This window comes from Molothrus aeneus, chromosome 16 (assembly GCF_037042795.1).
Source record: "Molothrus aeneus isolate 106 chromosome 16, BPBGC_Maene_1.0, whole genome shotgun sequence".
Classification (NCBI taxonomy): domain Eukaryota; kingdom Metazoa; phylum Chordata; class Aves; order Passeriformes; family Icteridae; genus Molothrus; species Molothrus aeneus.
The window spans coordinates 13,450,425-13,468,377 of NC_089661.1; the positions used below are offsets into that span (position 1 = coordinate 13,450,425).

The window sequence follows — 17,953 nt, forward strand, 5'->3', positions numbered from 1 at the left end:
ACAGCAAAATAACCTGAATGTCTTTTTTGTTGTCTGCTCAGTGGGTGACATTTTTCCAATGGTGAGTGACCAGAATTATTTGTAGTTGCCTTTGGGATTGGTGCCAAGCCTGCTCCCAGGTCAGTGCCTGGGGGGACAGGATGGAAAGCTCTGTGTGGAAAGTGAGACAAAAATCTGCTGAGCTTCATCTGGAGAAGACAAATGAAAAGCAAATCTTGTGGTAAGACTGTGGAACTTCATGGAATCACCATCCCTGGAGGTGTTCAAGGAACAACTGGACATGACACTCGGTGCTCTGAGCTGGTTGGCAAGGTGGGAATTGGTCACAGGTTGGACCTGATGAACTTGGAGGTTTTTTCCACCCTCAGTGGTTCTGGGATTCTGTGTCCTGGTAGAGCTGAGCTCCCAGCCAGTAAAATCCTGTGTTTATAGCAACTGGTGGGCAAAGGAAGCTGCAAACAGAGGTGTCAGTGTGGTCTGGCTTCTGTGCTGATCTTTGTGCCCAGGTACCTGTTTCAGTTCAGCTCTGAGCCTCAGGAGCTCATGGAGGCATTTGCACACAACTTTCTTCTCGGGGTGTATTCCTCCTCCCTGTGTTGCTGCCTTGCTGTGCTCTGAGGGGATTAGCTGGCTCATAGCATTGCTTTACAAAGCTGAAAATTGTCATTTCTGCTGAAAATGCAGAAGTGTCTTAAAAAAACCCAATGACTAAATTTACCACTTCCTCTGGAACCAGAGCTGCTTCACACCCTGCTCGTTTCTCAGCTCTGCTACTGTGGAAGTTCAGCTCTGAGTGGCAGCCACTGTTCTCCATCACAGAGCTGGATCCTTCTCTGGTTTCCTTGTGTCTCCCACCTCCCCTGGCAGTCAGGCTCGGCTTTACAATTTCCTCTCCCTTCTAAACATAAAATAATCAGTGTTTCATTTGCAGTCAGGGGCTCTGTGGGGTAGCAGAGAGGGAAAGGGTGAGTGAGTGCATCCCTATGCCCAGGAGGGTAGGCGTGAGTGCATCCAGGTGGGAAAGGGATAAAAATGAGCTGCTCTGAAGCAGGAGGTGATAAAAGCAGAGGTCTGGATGTCTGCCGCGTGGGGACACAGGCATGGTGAGCACAGCCAGCCTGGCACTGGGTCCCACCGGGCTCTGTGGGATGCAGGAACCAGCAGCAGCTGCTGCCGAGGGCGGCCGGATCCTGGCTCCGCGGGGTCCCGCGGCTCTCCCCGGCCGTGGGAGGCGATGCCGACGGGCGGCTCGCCCCGCGTGGGCTCCGGGCACGGCTGTTCCCTGGTGGGGACCAGCACAGACATCGGGGAGTCCCCATCCCTCTGAAAACTCCTCAGGGGCCGGGGGTGAGCAACACCCGCTGCCAGCGGGAGCCGGCGGGGATCCTTCCCTTCTGTTCTGCTGGCTCTGTCCTGCCCTGGAGCACCCAGGGCGGGCTGCCCACGTCCAGCGGGGGCCGGGAGCATCCCGGGCCCGGGGCCCTCCACGTGCGGCGGTGCCGGAGCGGCCCGGCCGCAGGCACAGGGGCAGGGCGGCCGCAGAGCCGCTCCGCTCCCCCAACGCCCACGTAAGGAAGTGGTTGCATTTCTCGGAGAGGAAAAGGGAAGTCGGCCGGGCTGCCTCGGCGGGGCAGGCACAGCTCCCGCCGCTCGCTCCGGGCTCCGTTCGTGTCGACTGCCCAGAGTCCATGAACGAGCCCCGCCGTGCAGGAACCGAGCCCCGCCCGCGCTGCCCGCCAAGGTAAGGAGCGCTCTGGGCTCTGCCGGGAGCCGGGGCTGTCCCCAGGGGCTGCGGCTGTCACCGCTCCTGGCCCCCACACCCTGCTCGAGGCTCGGGGGGTGCCCCCGGGCTGGGGTCAGGGGGGTGCAGGCAGCCCCTTGCCCCCTGCGAGCATCGCTGTGGCTGCCTTTCGGATGTTTTGGGATTTTTTGCCCAGCTTTGTCAGCAAGTTTGAGGGTTTTTTCCTCTTGCCGGCGGTCTGACAGCTCGGGGGGGTGGAAAGAGTCCTCCTTTGGGGGTCCCCCCGGGCTTGGTGCCGGCAGAGACAGAGCTGCCGCAATCTGTCCTCCCCTCCTCGGGAATCAGCTGCTTCCCGCTTTGCGCGGTGCGAGGAAGAGGAGGCTCAGAGCCGCCTTCCTCTGCCCTGGGACGGGGGTGTCCCCTCAGGGCCAGGCTGGCTCATGGGGTACCCCAGCAGCACTGGGTGTCCCCAGCCTGGCTGGCAGGAGCAGGGGGTGACACCTTCGGCTGCCGCAGGGAGCAGAGGGGCTCCGGGGGTCGCTGTTGGGGTCCTGGTGGTGCAGGGGCCCACCGCAGTGTCCGGGGAGAGTTTCAGGGGCTCCCAGCTCCCAGCAGGATCCTCATGGGGTACAAACCCTCCTCCCGCCACCCTCGTAAAACCCAAACTCCATCTCCTCTGGAGTGTGGCTTCCTCCCGGGACTGGGAGGAGCCCCCGGCCCTGGGCTCTGCCAAGGTTTGGTTATCTCCTCCGAGGATGTTTCCGAACTGCTTGGACTGGCCGGGGAGATAACGGAGCTGTTCCAGCTCCCAGTCCCGCCCTGTCTGGCCTTCGGAAAATTCCCATTTTCCTCCCTGAAGAGCCCCCGGGTTGAGGCGGTGCGGTGGGGGGTGTAAGCACAGCTCCTGTGGTGCTGTTCCCAGCTGGGGAAGGGGCTGCCGAGCCCGGGGCTCACTGCGGAGCGGGGCACCAGGAGCGGGGAACTGGCTCGAAAGGGGCCGAGGGGAAATAAAAACAGGGGCCCGCAGCCCTCGCTCCTTCCCGTGTCTGGCAAAGGTTTCCGTCCCTGGCACGGCGGCTGAGCTCGTCCCTTCGGGCTGGCACTCGGCAAGGGAGCAGCAGGGACGCCAGCGAGGAGGGTTAATGCCTGTGAGCTCCCAAACCACCCGGGAAAAGTAAAAGTATGGCTGTTTTCTTAGTGTCGAAGCCAGAATGCACCTCAGTGTGTCCTGCCTCCCATCCCTCCTGCAGGGAGCCCTTTGAGCCAGGTGCCCATTTCAGCCAAATCCCTTTTTCACACATTTTTCCTCTCCTGATCTCTTGCCATGTGCCTGTTGCTGATGGTTTTGGCCGTCCCTCGAGGTGCTGCTCCATCCTCGGGGCTCGAGGGAGAGGCTCTTGGTGGCAGCAGCAGCTTTGTTCCCTCCTTGGGACACCCTGTGCTGCATCCCAGGGCGTCGGTGGGGCTGGATAGGGCAGCTGCCTCCTCATCCATGCCCATGTCCTTGCCCAGGGGCTGTGTGACAGCAGGGCTGTCCTGCACCAGCCCTGGAGTTTCTCCACACGCGGAAGGCATCTGATGGAGCTCCTCAGATTTTCTTTTTCTCCAGCTCAGGGATGGAGGGACTTTTTTTCCTTCCCCTGTAACGTTTTTAGCTGCCAAAGAAAACGGGACGTGTTCGGGGAGTTCCCAAAATAGCCGAGAGCAGGCTGTGAGTAATTCCCGTTGTCAGCCACGCCCTGGCGAGGTGTTTCCCTCCATCCCCGCTCTCCCTGGGCGGGACGGCCAAGGGACTGCGATGCTGCCCGGAGCCCTTCCCGCTCCCGTGGCACCTGGGGGAGCCTTTGGGACAAACTGCTCCATCCCATGGTAGCTGGGGAGCAGCAGGAATGGTGGGAGCTCAGCCAGGAGCAGGGATCAGTCCTGATGGGATGGAATTGTCTCCGTGGGGCTTTGGCTCTTCCTAAATGAGAGGTGTGGAAGGAGGGAGTGGATCTGGCGCTGCTGGGGTGGAGAGAGGAGGTGCTGCCCGCCCGTGGTGGGACCCCAGGGTGCACATGGGGCTGCTGGCACCACGTCCCTGTGTGCCCAGGCAGCTCCTGCCCAGCACATTCCAGCCACCTGGAGCAGGACGGCAGCAGGGTTTAGAAGCTCCTGGAAATGGAGAGTTTGAGCTTGGAGACCCTCGGGAAAACCCTCTCCCCAGCTGAGAGACGGGGTGGGCTGCAGCACAGGGCTGATCCCAGTGGGAAGGATCATTCTGTGGGGCTGGGGGCTCATCCCTGTGGCTGCAGCAGCCTGTCCTGACAGCCTGGGGGTCTGTCCCTGTGCCCAGCCCGTGAGCCATGGCCTACCACAGCTTCCTGCTGGAGCCCATCAGCTGCCATGCCTGGAACAAGGACCGCACCCGTGAGTACGCCTGGGGCTCCCCGAAATTCCCGAGGGATCCCCGGGCACTGTCCTGGCTCCGCATCCCCGGGGCGGGGCAGGGCTGGGGTTGGGGGCTGGGACAGCCCCTCCCGGTGTCCCCCGGTGCCCGTGCGGGACAGAGCCGGGCACGGGGGTGCCAGAGCAGCGGCGGCCCCGAGGCAGCGGCCGGGGAGGGAGGGACGCGGAGCGGAGCCGGGTGATTCACGGGCGATGGCATTTCCCGAGCGCGGCCCGGGGGATGTGGGAGAACAAAAAGAGCTTTCTGTGCTGCGGCCGAGAGCCGGGCAGGCGGGGCGGGATGGATGGGGCTGGATTTGGGAACTGTGCGCCCCCAGCCGTCCTGTTCCATCCCATCCTGTCCCATCCTGTCCTGTCTCAGCCCACCACCCCCATGGGACCACTGTAGGGAAGGGGTGACCCTGGCTGTGGGGTCTGGGGTTCTCCCTTCCCGTAGGGACAATTTGCAGCATCAGGGCAGTGCAGGGGCAGGGCTGGGGGCTTGGTGGGGACCTGGAGCCCAGGAAGGGGGGGGTGGGTGCTGGTCGGTCCTGCAGAGCCTGTGACCCAGGGGAGGGCTTTGTCCTGGCCATTGTCACCCCCAGAGATCGCCCTGTGCCCCAACAACCACGAGGTTCACATCTACCGCAAGGATGGGGCCAAGTGGAGCAAAGTGCACGAGCTGAAGGAGCACAATGGGCAGGTGACAGGTGAGTCCTGGCTGGCAGAGGGGACAGGGACAGGGATGGTGTCCCAGAGCTGCTGCCAGCCCTGCTCGTGGCACTGGCACCCAGTGGATGGGGCTTGTGCAGGGGTGGAGGAGAATGGAGCAGGTTGTGCCCAGCTGGAGGCAGCCAGGGTGGGATGGATGGGATGGGAGAGATGAGGTGGAGGGAGGGAGGGAGGGATGGGAAGGGATATGGATAGGACAAATGGGGTGAGATGGATTGGGATGATGTGGGATGGATAGAAGGGAAGGGATGGCATAGGGTGGAATGAGGGATGGATGGATGGATGGATGGATGGATGGATGGATGGATGGATGGATGGATGGATGGATGGATGGGTGGGTGATGGATATATAATAGAGATGGGTTGGGATGGAATGGAATGGTGTGGGAGGCATGGGAAAGGATGGGGTGGAATGAGATGGATGGATGAGAGAGATGGGGTGGGATGGGTTGACATGGAATGCTTTGAGGTGGGAGGGATGGTGTGGGGCAAAGAGGAGCTGTGGAGCAGAAACCACGCAGAACAACCACGCCTTCAGACACCTCCAGCCCCGAGTGCCACCACTGCCATTCCTGAGGCTCCCTGGGCCACCTTGGGCCACCATCATCCCCCTCTGCCTTCCAGGCATCGACTGGGCCCCCGAGAGCAACCGGCTGGTGACGTGCGGGACCGACCGCAACGCCTACGTGTGGACCCTCAAGGGCAACGTCTGGAAGCCCACCCTGGTGATCCTCAGGATCAACCGCGCCGCCCGCTGCGTCAAGTGGTCCCCCAGGGAGAACAAATTCGCCGTGGGCAGCGGCTCCCGCCTCATCTCCATCTGCTACTTCGAGCAGGAGAATGACTGGTGAGGCTCTGAGGGGGAAAGAGCAGGGTGGATGGATGGATGGATGGATGGATGGATGGATGGATGGATGGATGGATGGATGGATGGATGGATGGATGGAGGATGGATGGGTGGGTGGATGGATGGATGGATGGATGGATGGATGGATGGATGGATGGATGGATGGGGGATGGATGGATGGATGGATGGATGGATGGATGGATGGATGGATGGATGGATGGATGGATGGATGGATGGATGGGGGATGGATGGATGGATGGATGGATGGATGGATGGATGGATGGATGGGTGGATGGATTGGGAAATAAGAGACTGGAGGAGCTGGAGGTGGAGACGGGGAAATGGAGGGATGGACTCCCCATGCCCAAGCTGCTACTGGTGCACTTGGAGCCCTGACCAACACCAGGCAGCTCCCCAGAATCCCAGGGGGGCTCTGGGGATGGTGATGCTGCCCCTCTGCTGCCATCCCCTCTGCACACAGGTGGGTGTGCAAGCACATCAAGAAGCCCATCCGCTCGACGGTGCTCAGCCTGGACTGGCACCCCAACAATGTCCTCCTGGCTGCTGGCTCCTGTGACTTCAAGTGCAGGTGAGGAGCAGGGGCTGGGGGACAGGGGGGCCCAATGCTGAGGAATCCCCAAGAATGGGTTGGGGGGCAGGCTTCACCCCAGGTGCTGTTTGGAACAGGGAATGGAGCACAAGGGAGATGCAGGGAGGTGTTGGGACCATCCCAGCGATACAGCACCCATGGGGACTAGGGGGACACCCCACAGGCTCTGCCAGGGAAACTGAGGCCCACAATTGAGGCAAGGGGTAGGGATGAGGGTGGCACAGATCCTGCATCCAGGAACACATGCAAGGCTCTCCCCCTCCCAGGATCTTCTCAGCCTACATCAAGGAGGTGGAGGAGCGGCCCAGCCCCACACCCTGGGGCTCCAAGATGCCCTTTGGGGAGCTGATGTTCGAGTCGAGCAGCAGCTGTGGGTGGGTGCACAGCGTGAGCTTCTCGGCCAGCGGCTCCCGCGTGGCCTGGGTCAGCCACGACAGCACCCTGTGCCTCGCTGATGCTGGCAAGAAGATGGCGTAAGCAGGGCTGGGGACAGGAGGGGGGACTGGGGGAGGCTGTGCTGGGGGGACAGCAGGGCTTGACCCCCCAACCAACATGGGCATGGAGGTATCTGGGTTGGGCTGGGCCAAGAGCAATCCCAGAATGTTCCTGTATGTGGGTGGGGGAGATGGAAGGGTTCAGCCTCAGGAACTGGGTTAGCCCTAGAACATCCCTGGGCATCTATGAGTACCCCCTGAGCATCTCTGTACTTGGGGAGGTAGAGGGGTTCAGCCTCAGGAGTTGGAAATAGCTCTGGAGCAGCCCTGGGTATCCCTGAGTATCTATGGCCATCCCTGAGCATCCCTGAGCATCCCTGGAGTATCTCTGGCCATCCCTGGGTCCTGAGCATCCCTGTACATGGGTGTAGGACACAGAGGGCTCAGGACCTGGGACACCCCTGGAACGTCCCCAGATCACCGGGGGTGAAGGAGGGGGTGTCTCCCCTCCTGGGTTCCACCCGTGTGACGAGCTGTGCCAGCCTCAGCACTGAGGCTGAAGCTCAGCTGGTGTTTCACACCTGGCAGCGTTGCCTCCCTGTGCACCGAGACGCTGCCCCTGCTGGCTGTCACCTTCATCACCGAGCACAGCCTGGTGGCCGCGGTGAGTGCGGGCAGGGACACGGGCTGGGAGCCGCGGCTGGAGCCGGCCGGGGGGTGCTGAGCAGGGCACGTTCGTTCCCCAGGGCCACGACTGCTGCCCGATGCTGTTCACCTACGAGGAGAGCCAGGGCACCCTGACCTTCGGGGGGAAGCTGGATGTCCCCAAGCAGAGCTCCCAGCGCGGCCTCACCGCCCGCGAGCGCTTCCAGAACCTGGACAAGAAAGCGAGCTCGGACACGGCCAACGCCAGCCTGGACACCCTGCACAAGAACAGCATCAGGTGGGGGCTGGCCAGGCTTGGGGTCACCTCGGGGTTGATGGTCCCTGAGCATCCCCTGGGTGTGCTGCTGTCCAGCCCTGGAGCATCCTTGGATATCCCCAGAATGTCCCTGGGCATCCCAGCAAGTGGGAGGGAGAGACTGAGGCTCCAGCACCAGGAGCTGACGCAGCCCTGGGTGTCCCTGAGTTTCCCAGGGTATCCCCAAAGAATCCTTGAATGTGGGAAGGGGAGGTAGAGAGGTGTAGTCCCAAAAGCTGGGATGGTCCTGGAGCATCCCTGGAGCATCCCTGGGTATCTCCAAGCATCCCTGTCTATCCCCAGTGCCTTCCTGCACTGTGGGGGAGATGAAGGGGTCCAGCCCCATTCCCACCCCTAAGGGCTCAGCCCTGGGACTGATTCCTGCTCCCTCTTTGCACCCACAGCCAGATCTCAGTGCTGACTGGTGGGAAGGACAAGTGCTCCCAGTTCTGTACCACGGGGATGGACGGGGGCATGAGCATCTGGGATGTCAAGGTAAGGAATCCCCGTGGACCCCTCAGGCTGGGAGTACCAGCACTGAACCAGCCCAGTTCCCCCCTTCCAGCTCCCCAGCCACCTCCCGTTTCCTTGGGAGGCCATAAACTGCTGAAAACCCTCCTGTTTCATTTCCTGTTTCATTTCAGAGCCTGGAGTCAGCGTTGAAGGATCTCAAGATCAAATGAAGGAGCCACCTGGGAAGGGCATCCCAGCTTCCAGCTGCCCCTGCTCTGTCCCTGCCTGCTGCCCTCTGCCACCCCACCCTGTGCCACAACGCCACCAGTGCCTGTCCCTGCTGCCAGCCAGCCCTGGTGGCTGTTTCCAGACAAAAAAACCCCATTTTTCTTACTATTTTTGTTACCATCCTTCCCGGTGCTGGTCATACATTGCTTGGAGAAATAGCAAATAAAGGATTTTCCTGAATAAATCAAAATGGGGTTTTTTTGCACTTTTTTAGAACAAGTTCAGTGCAAACACAGGTGTGATCAGGGCAGAGCACAGTGCTGTGCCACAGGTGGTGACATCGTTTCTGCCACCAGTGCTGAGGGGGAATTGGGATTGTGGGGAGAAGGGGAATGTCACTTTTCTGTTCCCTGCTTCAGCACCATTTCAAACCAGGATTGGTGTTAGGAAAAATGGAGGGCAGAGGATGGAAGTAGCCAGGGAGCACAGGTTTATCATTCTCTGAGTTCCCTGGTAAAATCCTGGCAGGTGGGCAATTCCCAAACCTGGAGCCAGCTCAGAGACCTTGGGCTGCCCAGCTACTCCTGCAGTTTCCCCGGCCTGGGGAGGGAGCACTGGCTGCCAGAGGGACAATGATATTTGAGTTCTGCTCCAGCCCTCAGTCAGTGGGAGCTGTTACTTGGAGAAGATTTTTCCACCCCTTTCCATGTGTTCACAATCCTCAACCCTCTCCCCTGTGGCTCCTGCCCTGCTCCATCCCAGCACAAGCCCAAAACCTCCCCCTGTCCTGCCCCATCCACCTCCCTGTGCTCCAAGGCTCACTCACTGTCCCATGTCAGGCTGTCCCCACCACACCAGCTCCTCCCTCCTGGAGCTGACAGCACAGGCACCTCTCTGCCAGCACTTCTCATTTTCCACAGCTCCCTGGGAGCATTTCCTACCCCAAACCTTGGCTTGGTCTGAGCTCTGAGCCAGCAGCTCACGGTGACAGTCCCTGGGGCACAGTCCTGTGTCACACCCTTGTGCCCAAGTCCCTGCAGCCAAGCACGAGAACAAATCCTGTTTGTCACCCTTCATCTCCACAGCTGCAACCCCTCTCCCAGCGACTTCCAGTGCTCCAAGCCCTGGGGCTGGATGTCCAGCCTTTGGGAAGTCTGGGAAGCACTGGTGTCCCTGAACAGGCTGGCAGCAGGGCTCCCAAAGCCCCTGGGGCACAGCAGGCTGGAGCTGCCCCCCTCCAGAGACATCTGAGAGGAGCTGGCAGTGCAGTGACCGCCCTGCTGACAGGGGAGCAGGCCAGACACAGGCCTGAGGGTAATTGTTTCCTCCACCGTGGTAAACAGATTGTGCAAGACATCCATCAAAATCAGCAGGAAAAGCTTTTTCCCTCAGGCTGTGTGTGCTGAGGGAGCTCCTGACCCAGAGCCAAACCCCACATCACAACCAGCAGCCCCCAAGTGCAGCTGAGCCTCCCCCAGGACCCCCCAGCTGTGCCCCTCACACACACACGAGGCCACAGCAGTTCTGATAACTTACAGTTTAATCAGCCAAATATACAAGTTCTCTTGGTGGTTTTTAAACTTGATCAAGTTTTTGTTTTTTTTTTTTTGCTTTTTGGTTTTTTTTTCTCCATCTGGATCTGACACAATAAATGTTGTTTGTTTTTTCTCCTTTAAACAAAGGATGATGTGGTTAAAAACTGGCACTATCCCTAATAAGGAGAAAAAGAAAATGAAGAGGAGGGAAAAGGGGAGACTGGCTGCAAGAAAGGAGGGATGAATCCAGGAAGGAACGGCACTCCAGATGTCCATGAAGTCAGGCTCCCAGCTTATACTGCAACACCCTGCAGCAAAATTTGATGGGCTCTTTGCCAACTGGATTCCTCAGATACATTATCCTTTGGGATTTCATACCAAGTCAGTTCCCCACCCCATGCCCCACCCCCAAACGACCCCACAATCTATTTTTCTTGCAATCTAGTACTTGAAGCACCTCCCCTCCCACACAGCTCCCTCCCACCCTGCCCCCCTCCCACCGTCTACGAGTTCTTGATCCTAAAAACAGCAAAAACATTCATGTTTCCAAACTGTTACAGGGAATTGCTGTCCAGCACAGCTCTGCACTGCAGAGAGCAGCTGCCCCTAACCCCAAATGGAAATCTGTGCCAGGATGAGGACAAACACATCGCCAGTGTCTCTTGGAGGTGGTGAGGTCAATGCTGCAGGGTGCCCTGCATGGCAGCGATGGAAGGCAGAGCTCCTGGCAGGACCAGGCACAGTTCCCTGGTGTTTCCTCCTCTTGCATGGCCTGGGCTTACTTGTTAAGGGATAGTGACTGCAGTCTTTTACCTGCCATGGCCGCTTCGTCTTTTGCTGGGGAGGAGAACAACAAACAGGGTTTCATCATTTCATGGTGCACATCAGGGACTGGGGCAGTTTTGGCAGCCCCAGGGATTTGAATCCTGCCAGCTGGGTCATGGAAAAATCCCACCCTTCCTAACAATTTCTCAGAGTAAGAGGCACAGCCCCTCTTGATGTTCCCTTCTATCCCTGGGCTCTCTCCAGGTGTTCACAAATCACCCTGGTGCCCAAATTTCTCTGTGGAAGCCACCAAGGAGCCGTGTTCAGACTGCTGGTTCACACCTCCCAGGGGAAGGCCAGGAAGGGAAGGAGTGCTGGGAACTCCTGGGCAGTTCAGATCCCCACATGCAAAGCAGATAAATCACCCAGCACAAGGAGCCTGCTAAACCCCCAAACTGGAGCCAGCATTGCCTGGGAGGCAGGGGATGAGATGGATATCAAGGGCAATTCCCTTCTCTCTTTCCCTCCTCCAGTGTCCAAGCTCTTGTTCATAAAGCAAGAACTTTATGAGAGGGTAACAGCTGAGCCTGGCTTTGCTGAGGGGAGTTGATGACACTCAGCAACACCACACAGGCTCAGAGGAGGGATGTGTGCCTCTTGGAAAGGTAGGAGATAATGATTAATTATTCTCTAACCTTTTCTTTCTTCTTCTTTCTTTCTGGCAGCTTCTTCCCTTTGCTTCCGAATGATGGCTAATCGGGCAAGGTCTGCCTTGGCTTGCTCTGTTTTCCCAGCTAGGTGCATTTTCATGTATCTTTCTTTTGCCTTTTGCTTCTCTATTTCCTCTCTGCCCAAAGGAAACACACCAGTCACCAGAGTATCCAGGCAAGCCCACAGGAACAGGCAGAGTGGGGCTTTCCAACCAGGAAAAACCCCAAAACTGGGGGTCCTTTACCAGTTTTCAAGCACAGGTTCTTTGCAGGGTTTGAGCAGGGGTGAGGTGAGAGATTATTTCTACCTTCCTTCAGCTAAGTAAGGACACAGACACACAAGGAGGTCAAATGAATTAGCCCCACATCACAAGAACTGTGACATGTTTTTCCCTGCCTTACCCTCAAAGATGTCCTTCTGCTGAAGCAATCTATCCCAAATAAAAAAGATTAAACCTTCCCTTCCAAACCTCACCATTGCTAAATGAAACTAGAAGATTAAATTTAGGTTTTCAGGTAATTAATCTGGCCAGATAAAAATTTCACCACAATACCTGGAATCTGGGAAAATGCTACCTGTCACTAGAGCACCTTCTGCAGCAGGATTAGAGTGGATCCAAAGTGACCTCTGGTTAATGAATTTCTGTTCTGATTTTTGGCCATAAAACTGCAGGAAAGGAATGGCCTAAATCCCTTTCTCTCAGAGCACCAGGGCAGGCTGCCTGGCTCCAGGATAGCCACAGCAACAACTCCTGTGAAGCTTCTAAGGAAGCACATTTTGAAGCACAGTGAGCTCAGTCTGCTGCTGCTCAGTGCCTGCTTTAGGCAGAAACACACTTTTTTAAGGGCCTCCTTGAAACACTGCCACAGAGCAGGGGAAACACCTCCCTGCATCAAATTCCAGGGTGAAATTGCAGGGTGAGCAGGGAGCACTCACCTCTCTCGTCGTGAGAGCTCCTTGGGTCCATCCAGGTCCAGCTGAGTGACTTTTTTGGTTGTCTGAATGACACGGTTGGGGTTCTCTATGTCTATCAACCCCTCCACTCCTTTGCGCTTTTGCTGCGGGTCAAGAACAAGAGGGAGCTTGAGGAGCTCTCAACGCAGCTCTGGTTGTACCAGGGCTCCCCAAACACACTGCAAAGCACCCCAAAAGCACAAGGCAAGATTTGACTACAAGCCAGAAAAACCATTTATGAATCAAGGCACCTTCAGCCTTTTTAAATAAATATCTTGTTGCCTTTGTATTTCATTTGTAAATGTTCACAAGTTCTCATTCTGAGGGGCAAAATGCTGTCAAGTGAGTGTTTTTTGGCTTCTAAAAGTAGTTCTATAAAAAATGCACTCTAGGTAGCTCTGCTCAGAATCCAGAGTGTGCATCTCCCCCTCAGCCAAGCATCAAGTGCCCTGAGATGCAGTACCTGATAATCCTCATCATCTTCATCACTCTCATCTGAATCTAAAGACTTCTTCTCCTTTTTAGGGTCCCCTGTTGCTCCTTCTCCTCCTTCTTCTTGCTCCTCCTCTTCCTACAAAATCAGAGGAAATTAATGTCACTAAAAACCCCAAACCCAGCTCTTAAATGAGATTTTGGAGGGATGAGCCAGCTCTGAGCACTGGTGCTCCTGATGTGGCCTTGTGCCACCAAGGGGCTCTGGCTGTCACAGAATGAGGGCTCCTCCTCAGCAACAGCACCACCTCCAAACAATTCTGCTGCTCCCTCTAAAAGGAAAATTACTGTGAAAGACACCACTGGCACTTTACTTTCATCAAATCAAAGCTCTCCAGAAGAGTTTTGGTCTGGGTTTCCACTGCATCTTCTGAGAGACTGGAAACTACATGGATGCAGCTTAGAGCTTATCCTGGGTGTGGATAAATAAAAACACCTAGAGGAGAAAATGGACAACCACCAACCTGAACATTATTATCCAAGGAATTACAGCCTTTTCAGCACAGCTTCCACCAGTCAGAACCTGGGAATTAATTTCTGAATCATAAGAAGAGCCAGCATGGGTGTGAACAGCTTGTTTTACACTACCAACATCTCTCATCACACAACCAGCAAAGTGGATGAGCAAGGAACAGTAAGAGGAGTAATTTTGTTAATTGTAGGGGGTTTTTAAAGCTTTCCTTAATGTATCAGTGTTAGATGTAACCATCACTATGTGATATGGATTATCACAAAAAATAAATCCTTCTCAAAGAGCAGTTCTCTGGTTTGCTGTGAAACAAGACACACATTTCAAGTGGGTCCTGCTTTTCTGTTCCACTTCCAGTCAGCATTTTTATTAAACAACATGGAAGCAGAGAACACTTACACAGTTTGTGAATGACATCACACTGGTAGGAGTTGGAATTATCTTGGAAAACAGGATGAAACTCATCAGTGGTTTCAGAATTTGGAAATATGGCATGAAACCAAGAAGGTGGAATCAGAAACTAACCCAGAGGAGTTAGAGTTTGGAAGAAGAAATCCAACATGAAGCTGGAATATGTGGCTAAGCAGCAAACCAAACAATCATCTCGAGTTTCCAGCTGGGCAAAACATTAAAAAGGACTCAACACTATGGCTCAGAACTGCTTGAGAGAGTCATCTCAGAGGTATTCACCAGGATTTCCTTCATGGGGTGTAATTATCCTCCTGTGGTCAGTGCTGTGAGGCCTCAGCTGAAATTGTGTATTTGGGCTGAGGTAGCACTTCCAGAAAGTCACAGAAAATATCAGAGTGTCACCAGAGCTGTGATAAGTTGGGAATAAAGAGAGCAAGAGCCCCAAAATGCAGCCAAGGGTTTTATGACAGCAGTCAGCTCATGGTGGAAGTGGGGGGAGCTGTTACAGTCCAATGCTAGGGCACAGAAATACACCAAAAGGAGGCCCCACACAGAAAACTCTTATCTCTCCTACAAAGCAGAGGCAAACAAGAAAATCTTGTGTCCAGGAAGAAGTCAAAGGAGTCTGGTCCATAAATCTATGATAGAAAGAGGCAAATATAATTTCAATATTCAGTAACATGTCAAGATGTGGCCCTTGCTCTCCAAAGCCAAGCTGCAGAACATGGATAAAAATGAGCTGACACTGGAGACTCAAATGATAAAATATGGAGAGAAAAGATCTCCAGAGCTGCTGTGTAATCAGCTCCCTGTCCTTCAACCTCCCAGTGCTGCCCTGGGTGGTCTCCCAGGCCTCAGGAACCAGACTGGGTGACCCCTGGAGTCTCCCCAGCTGGAGACATTTGGGATCCATGCTGTGATCGCTGCTGGAATGATCTGCAGCACTTGGCTAAGCTGCCATTGCTCCTGAGCAGTGAAAACCAGGCTGGATAAGGCAGGAATTAGGATAGAAAGAACACAAAGGAGCAAACACATACCCTTGCTTTTTGCTTTTCTGCTTGGAGCTGGGCATCGATCTCCTCAGGACTCGTGTACTGCCTTGCCCGGCCTTTGTGGCCTCCTTTTCTACCTGCACAAAACAATAAAAATAACAAATGGTTTAGTGGTAACTTCCAGAAAGGTCTGCTCCTCCTGCAGCACTCTCTGGATTTTAGGTGTGGACAGGACAAACCAAAATAGCTCCTCTGATAGACCATAAACAAAACCCCTCAGTGAACTTGGTGAAATGCTCCAAGATTTTTAGGTGAGATGCACAGAGAATTGGGATTATTGGTATCACCCTTCCCTGCCTGTGCTCATGGCCTCTCCAATTCCCTTCCCAGGCTGGGAGGGGATGCTCAGTCCCACAGCAGACCCCAGTTTCCTGCACAGGAGGAATCACAGTGTGTTCCTGTGGTTACAACCAACATTCCAACAAGCTTGGCTCCTTAACCACTCCCACTGTGCCACGAAAAAATAGGAAGCTAATTGGACAAAGGCTTTGGGAATTACAATGGGAGCTGAAGAAGTCCTAAAAGGAGCCTCCAGTTTTACTGCTTTACTAGGAAAAATAAAAACAAGCTCTAGGAACCAAGAAGGGGAGTCAGTGTGGCTGGCACTGCCCCAAGTTCCAAATTCTGTTGATTAATGAACTGCTGAAGCTGTTAATGCTCCCCTCAAGCCACTGCTCTGGTTATATTATTCCAACCCAAAGAACTGGGAAGCAATTTGGATAGAGCCAACCCACAGCCCTGAGTGAGGGAGTCTGGCACAAAGCAAACAACCCTGGCAGGGCAGCTCTGCCACTGCAGCAGGCCTGGAGTGCCATGGGAGGAGCAGGAAACTCTGGATCTCCCTCATCCTCCCCATTTCACCTGCCAAGGACATGGGAACCTTACAGGCATGGGAAGGGGTGAGGGATCATCCATCCCTCCCTCCCTGGCACTGTGTGGAATCCATGGGAGATCTGCTCTCTGTTGGGCTGGGAGCCTTAGAGATCCAACATTTCCTGACCAATTCTCCTGGCTCAGCACAGACAAACTCTCACAATGCCTTAGTTCTGCCCCAAAACCCCACTGTGAAGCTTTACAGAAACTCCTGAGATATTTTTCCAAAAGATGGGGAAGTGCAGAGACCAAATTCTTGTCCCTGGGTTCAGCTGGGGAGCACAACCAAAGGTTTGGTGCAGGCAGAGAGGAGTTTTCTGTTTGTCTGCTCCCAGCCCTCCCTCATGGGAGCACTGACACCCTCTGGAAGGAGATCTGCCATGGGAATGCTCCTGGGGACACAGGACCTCACTGCCCTGAGTTCATGGCATCACCCCCAGGGAACAGCAGTGACATCTGTGACACACCAACCCCAAATACCCAAACTGTGCTCCCAGCCTGGCCAGGGCTCCTCACCCAGCTGTGCCAGAATTCCACACTGGGCTCAGGACCAAGGAACACAAACTGCCATAACTGCAAATAAACACTGCTGATAAGGGGGGAGAAGCAACTAAAGAGAAATTATTTTACATTAAAAGCCTAAAAAGAAGCAAATGGAAGAATGAAGCCCACAAGAGCTCAGCACAGAGCAGGGATGGGGCTCTGCTCCCACAGGGAGATCAAACTTCACATCAGACACGGGGAGTTGGTCCAACACTACTGAGCAAAAACAGGGATAATGCTTCTTTTCCACCTCTGTGAAGCACTTTTAAAGTAGAATCACCTGCAGATTTCACCTGCAGCAAAGCCCAGTGGTGCCCAGGCAGGCCCACGTTCAAACACATTTGTCTTCAGCTTCAAACAGACTAATTAAGAAAATTAGATGGAAGAAAATGGAATGATACTGACGGAATCTCTTCTTTTTAAAATCGAAGTATTGGAGAGGGAAAATAGGAAATTAATTTGAAATAATCCTGTAAAAAATCTATTATTAGCTTCTTTACACCCCTCCCTTTTCTATTAAACAGTGAGTGCCAAAATCCACTCTTCTGCCACCAATCCAACAACTCCCACTGACTTGGGGGAAAATGACCAAAGCCCCTCTTCTTCCAAAAAGCAAAAGGTTTGAATCAAACACTGAAATCTGTACAACGAACTAAAGAGCAGGAAATCCTGAGTTACAGGCATTTAAATAAGAAAAATGGGGTTATAACCTGCCGTGGTTCTTTGCCTTCACAAAAACCATGTGAAAGCTTCAGCCCCATCTCCCATCACTCTGGAAATGGACCCAAAACGAAGTGGTTCAAAAAATCCTAAGCAAGAATCAGTTTGGTGCTAAAGGCTGGGAACTGCTGGTGAAACAAAGCAGAGCAAACTGCAGGGAGAGGAACGATGCGGGCTGGTTTTTAACGTGTGTGACCGGGATTTGCGAGAGCCAATTATGCGGATGGTGCATGAGGAGAAGGTTCTGGGTGGATCCAGCCCGGCCGTGCCCCATCCCCGCTCCTGAATCACACCAGGAGCAAGTCCCTGCCCGCTCCGCAGCACCCAAACCGCGGCATCATCAAAGAGGCGCCTTTGGAGCCCCCGAACCCCGTCCCGGGACGGCCGCCAGCCCCCGGTACCCCCGGCGGGGCTGCTCCCCCTCCCCGAGCTCCGTGAGCCCCGAGCCAGGGGAGCGGCCGCGGTTCCCGTCCAAGCACATGGAGCCCAGCCCGGAGCCGCGGGCACCCCCAGGGGCTGCTGCTGCCGCCGCCGCGGCGCTTCGGGGAGCTCAGAACGGGCCCGGCGCCGTGAGGGGCGGGGGAACGCGGCGAGGCGGCCCCGGAGCCCCCGAGAACGGGGAAAGGGAACCCGAGACCCCTCCCCAGAGCGCAACCACTGCCGCGGAGGCAGCGCGGGAACCGGGAAAGGGACCCCCGCAGGCTCCGCCAAGGCCGGGAGAGCGGGAGAACGGAGCCTCCGCGGCATGTCCACAGCCGGGGCCGAACACGAGCCCTGCCCGCGCCGGGGCCGGGGCGGCGCACACACCCCCCAGCCCCCTCCTCTCCCGTGTCCCGTGTTCCCCCCGCCGCCGCTCCCCGCAGGGCACGCCCGGCCCGGCCCGGCCCCCACCACCTTTCGGCATCGCGGCGATGGCGGCGCGGCCCCCCCGGCCCGAGCGGCGCCCGGAACCGGAACCGGAACCGCCCCCAGCGCAGGCCCCCGCGCTGGGCTGC

General features: G+C 55.9%; 2 protein-coding genes across 3 annotated transcripts; one reads left to right on the forward strand and one right to left on the reverse strand.

Annotated features, from left to right (window-relative positions):
* The first annotated feature begins 1,610 nt into the window (after window positions 1-1,610).
* On the forward strand, window positions 1,611-8,683 carry ARPC1B (actin related protein 2/3 complex subunit 1B). 2 transcript variants are annotated; one of them, XM_066560827.1, is made up of 10 exons: window positions 1,611-1,741; window positions 4,077-4,150; window positions 4,774-4,878; window positions 5,525-5,747; window positions 6,229-6,336; window positions 6,624-6,830; window positions 7,380-7,455; window positions 7,538-7,734; window positions 8,157-8,247; window positions 8,397-8,683. In XM_066560827.1, the coding sequence occupies exons 2-10, from the start codon at window positions 4,087-4,089 to the stop codon at window positions 8,433-8,435; spliced, it is 1,110 nt and encodes a 369-aa protein (XP_066416924.1). In that variant the 5' UTR covers window positions 1,611-1,741; window positions 4,077-4,086; the 3' UTR covers window positions 8,436-8,683. The 2 variants fall into 2 exon arrangements, with proteins under 2 accessions (XP_066416924.1, XP_066416925.1); XM_066560828.1 differs by lacking the exon at window positions 1,611-1,741 and adding an exon at window positions 3,629-3,715.
* A 1,272-nt stretch (window positions 8,684-9,955) lies between these two features.
* Window positions 9,956-17,944, reverse strand: PDAP1 (PDGFA associated protein 1). The gene is made up of 6 exons (XM_066560792.1): window positions 17,853-17,944; window positions 14,808-14,899; window positions 12,862-12,969; window positions 12,381-12,502; window positions 11,429-11,580; window positions 9,956-10,805 (listed from the first exon to the last, which is right to left on the reverse strand). Exons 1-6 carry the CDS (start codon window positions 17,860-17,862, stop codon window positions 10,747-10,749), a joined length of 543 nt encoding a protein of 180 aa, XP_066416889.1. The 5' UTR covers window positions 17,863-17,944; the 3' UTR covers window positions 9,956-10,746.
* Window positions 17,945-17,953: the final 9 nt, after the last annotated feature.

Coding starts and splice junctions, on each gene's coding strand:
- PDAP1 (XM_066560792.1), bottom strand. Junction 12,970..14,807: donor CAGAAAAGCAAAAAGCAAGG/GTATGTGTTTGC, acceptor CTGATTTTGTAG/GAAGAGGAGGAGCAAGAAGA. Junction 10,806..11,428: donor GAAAGAAGAAGAAAGAAAAG/GTTAGAGAATAA, acceptor TCTCCTCCCCAG/CAAAAGACGAAGCGGCCATG.
- ARPC1B (XM_066560827.1), top strand. CDS start 4,087: ATGGCCTACCACAGCTTCCTGCTGGAGCCCATCAGCTGCCATGCCTGG. Junction 4,151..4,773: donor CTGGAACAAGGACCGCACCC/GTGAGTACGCCT, acceptor TGTCACCCCCAG/AGATCGCCCTGTGCCCCAAC. Junction 6,831..7,379: donor GATGCTGGCAAGAAGATGGC/GTAAGCAGGGCT, acceptor CACACCTGGCAG/CGTTGCCTCCCTGTGCACCG.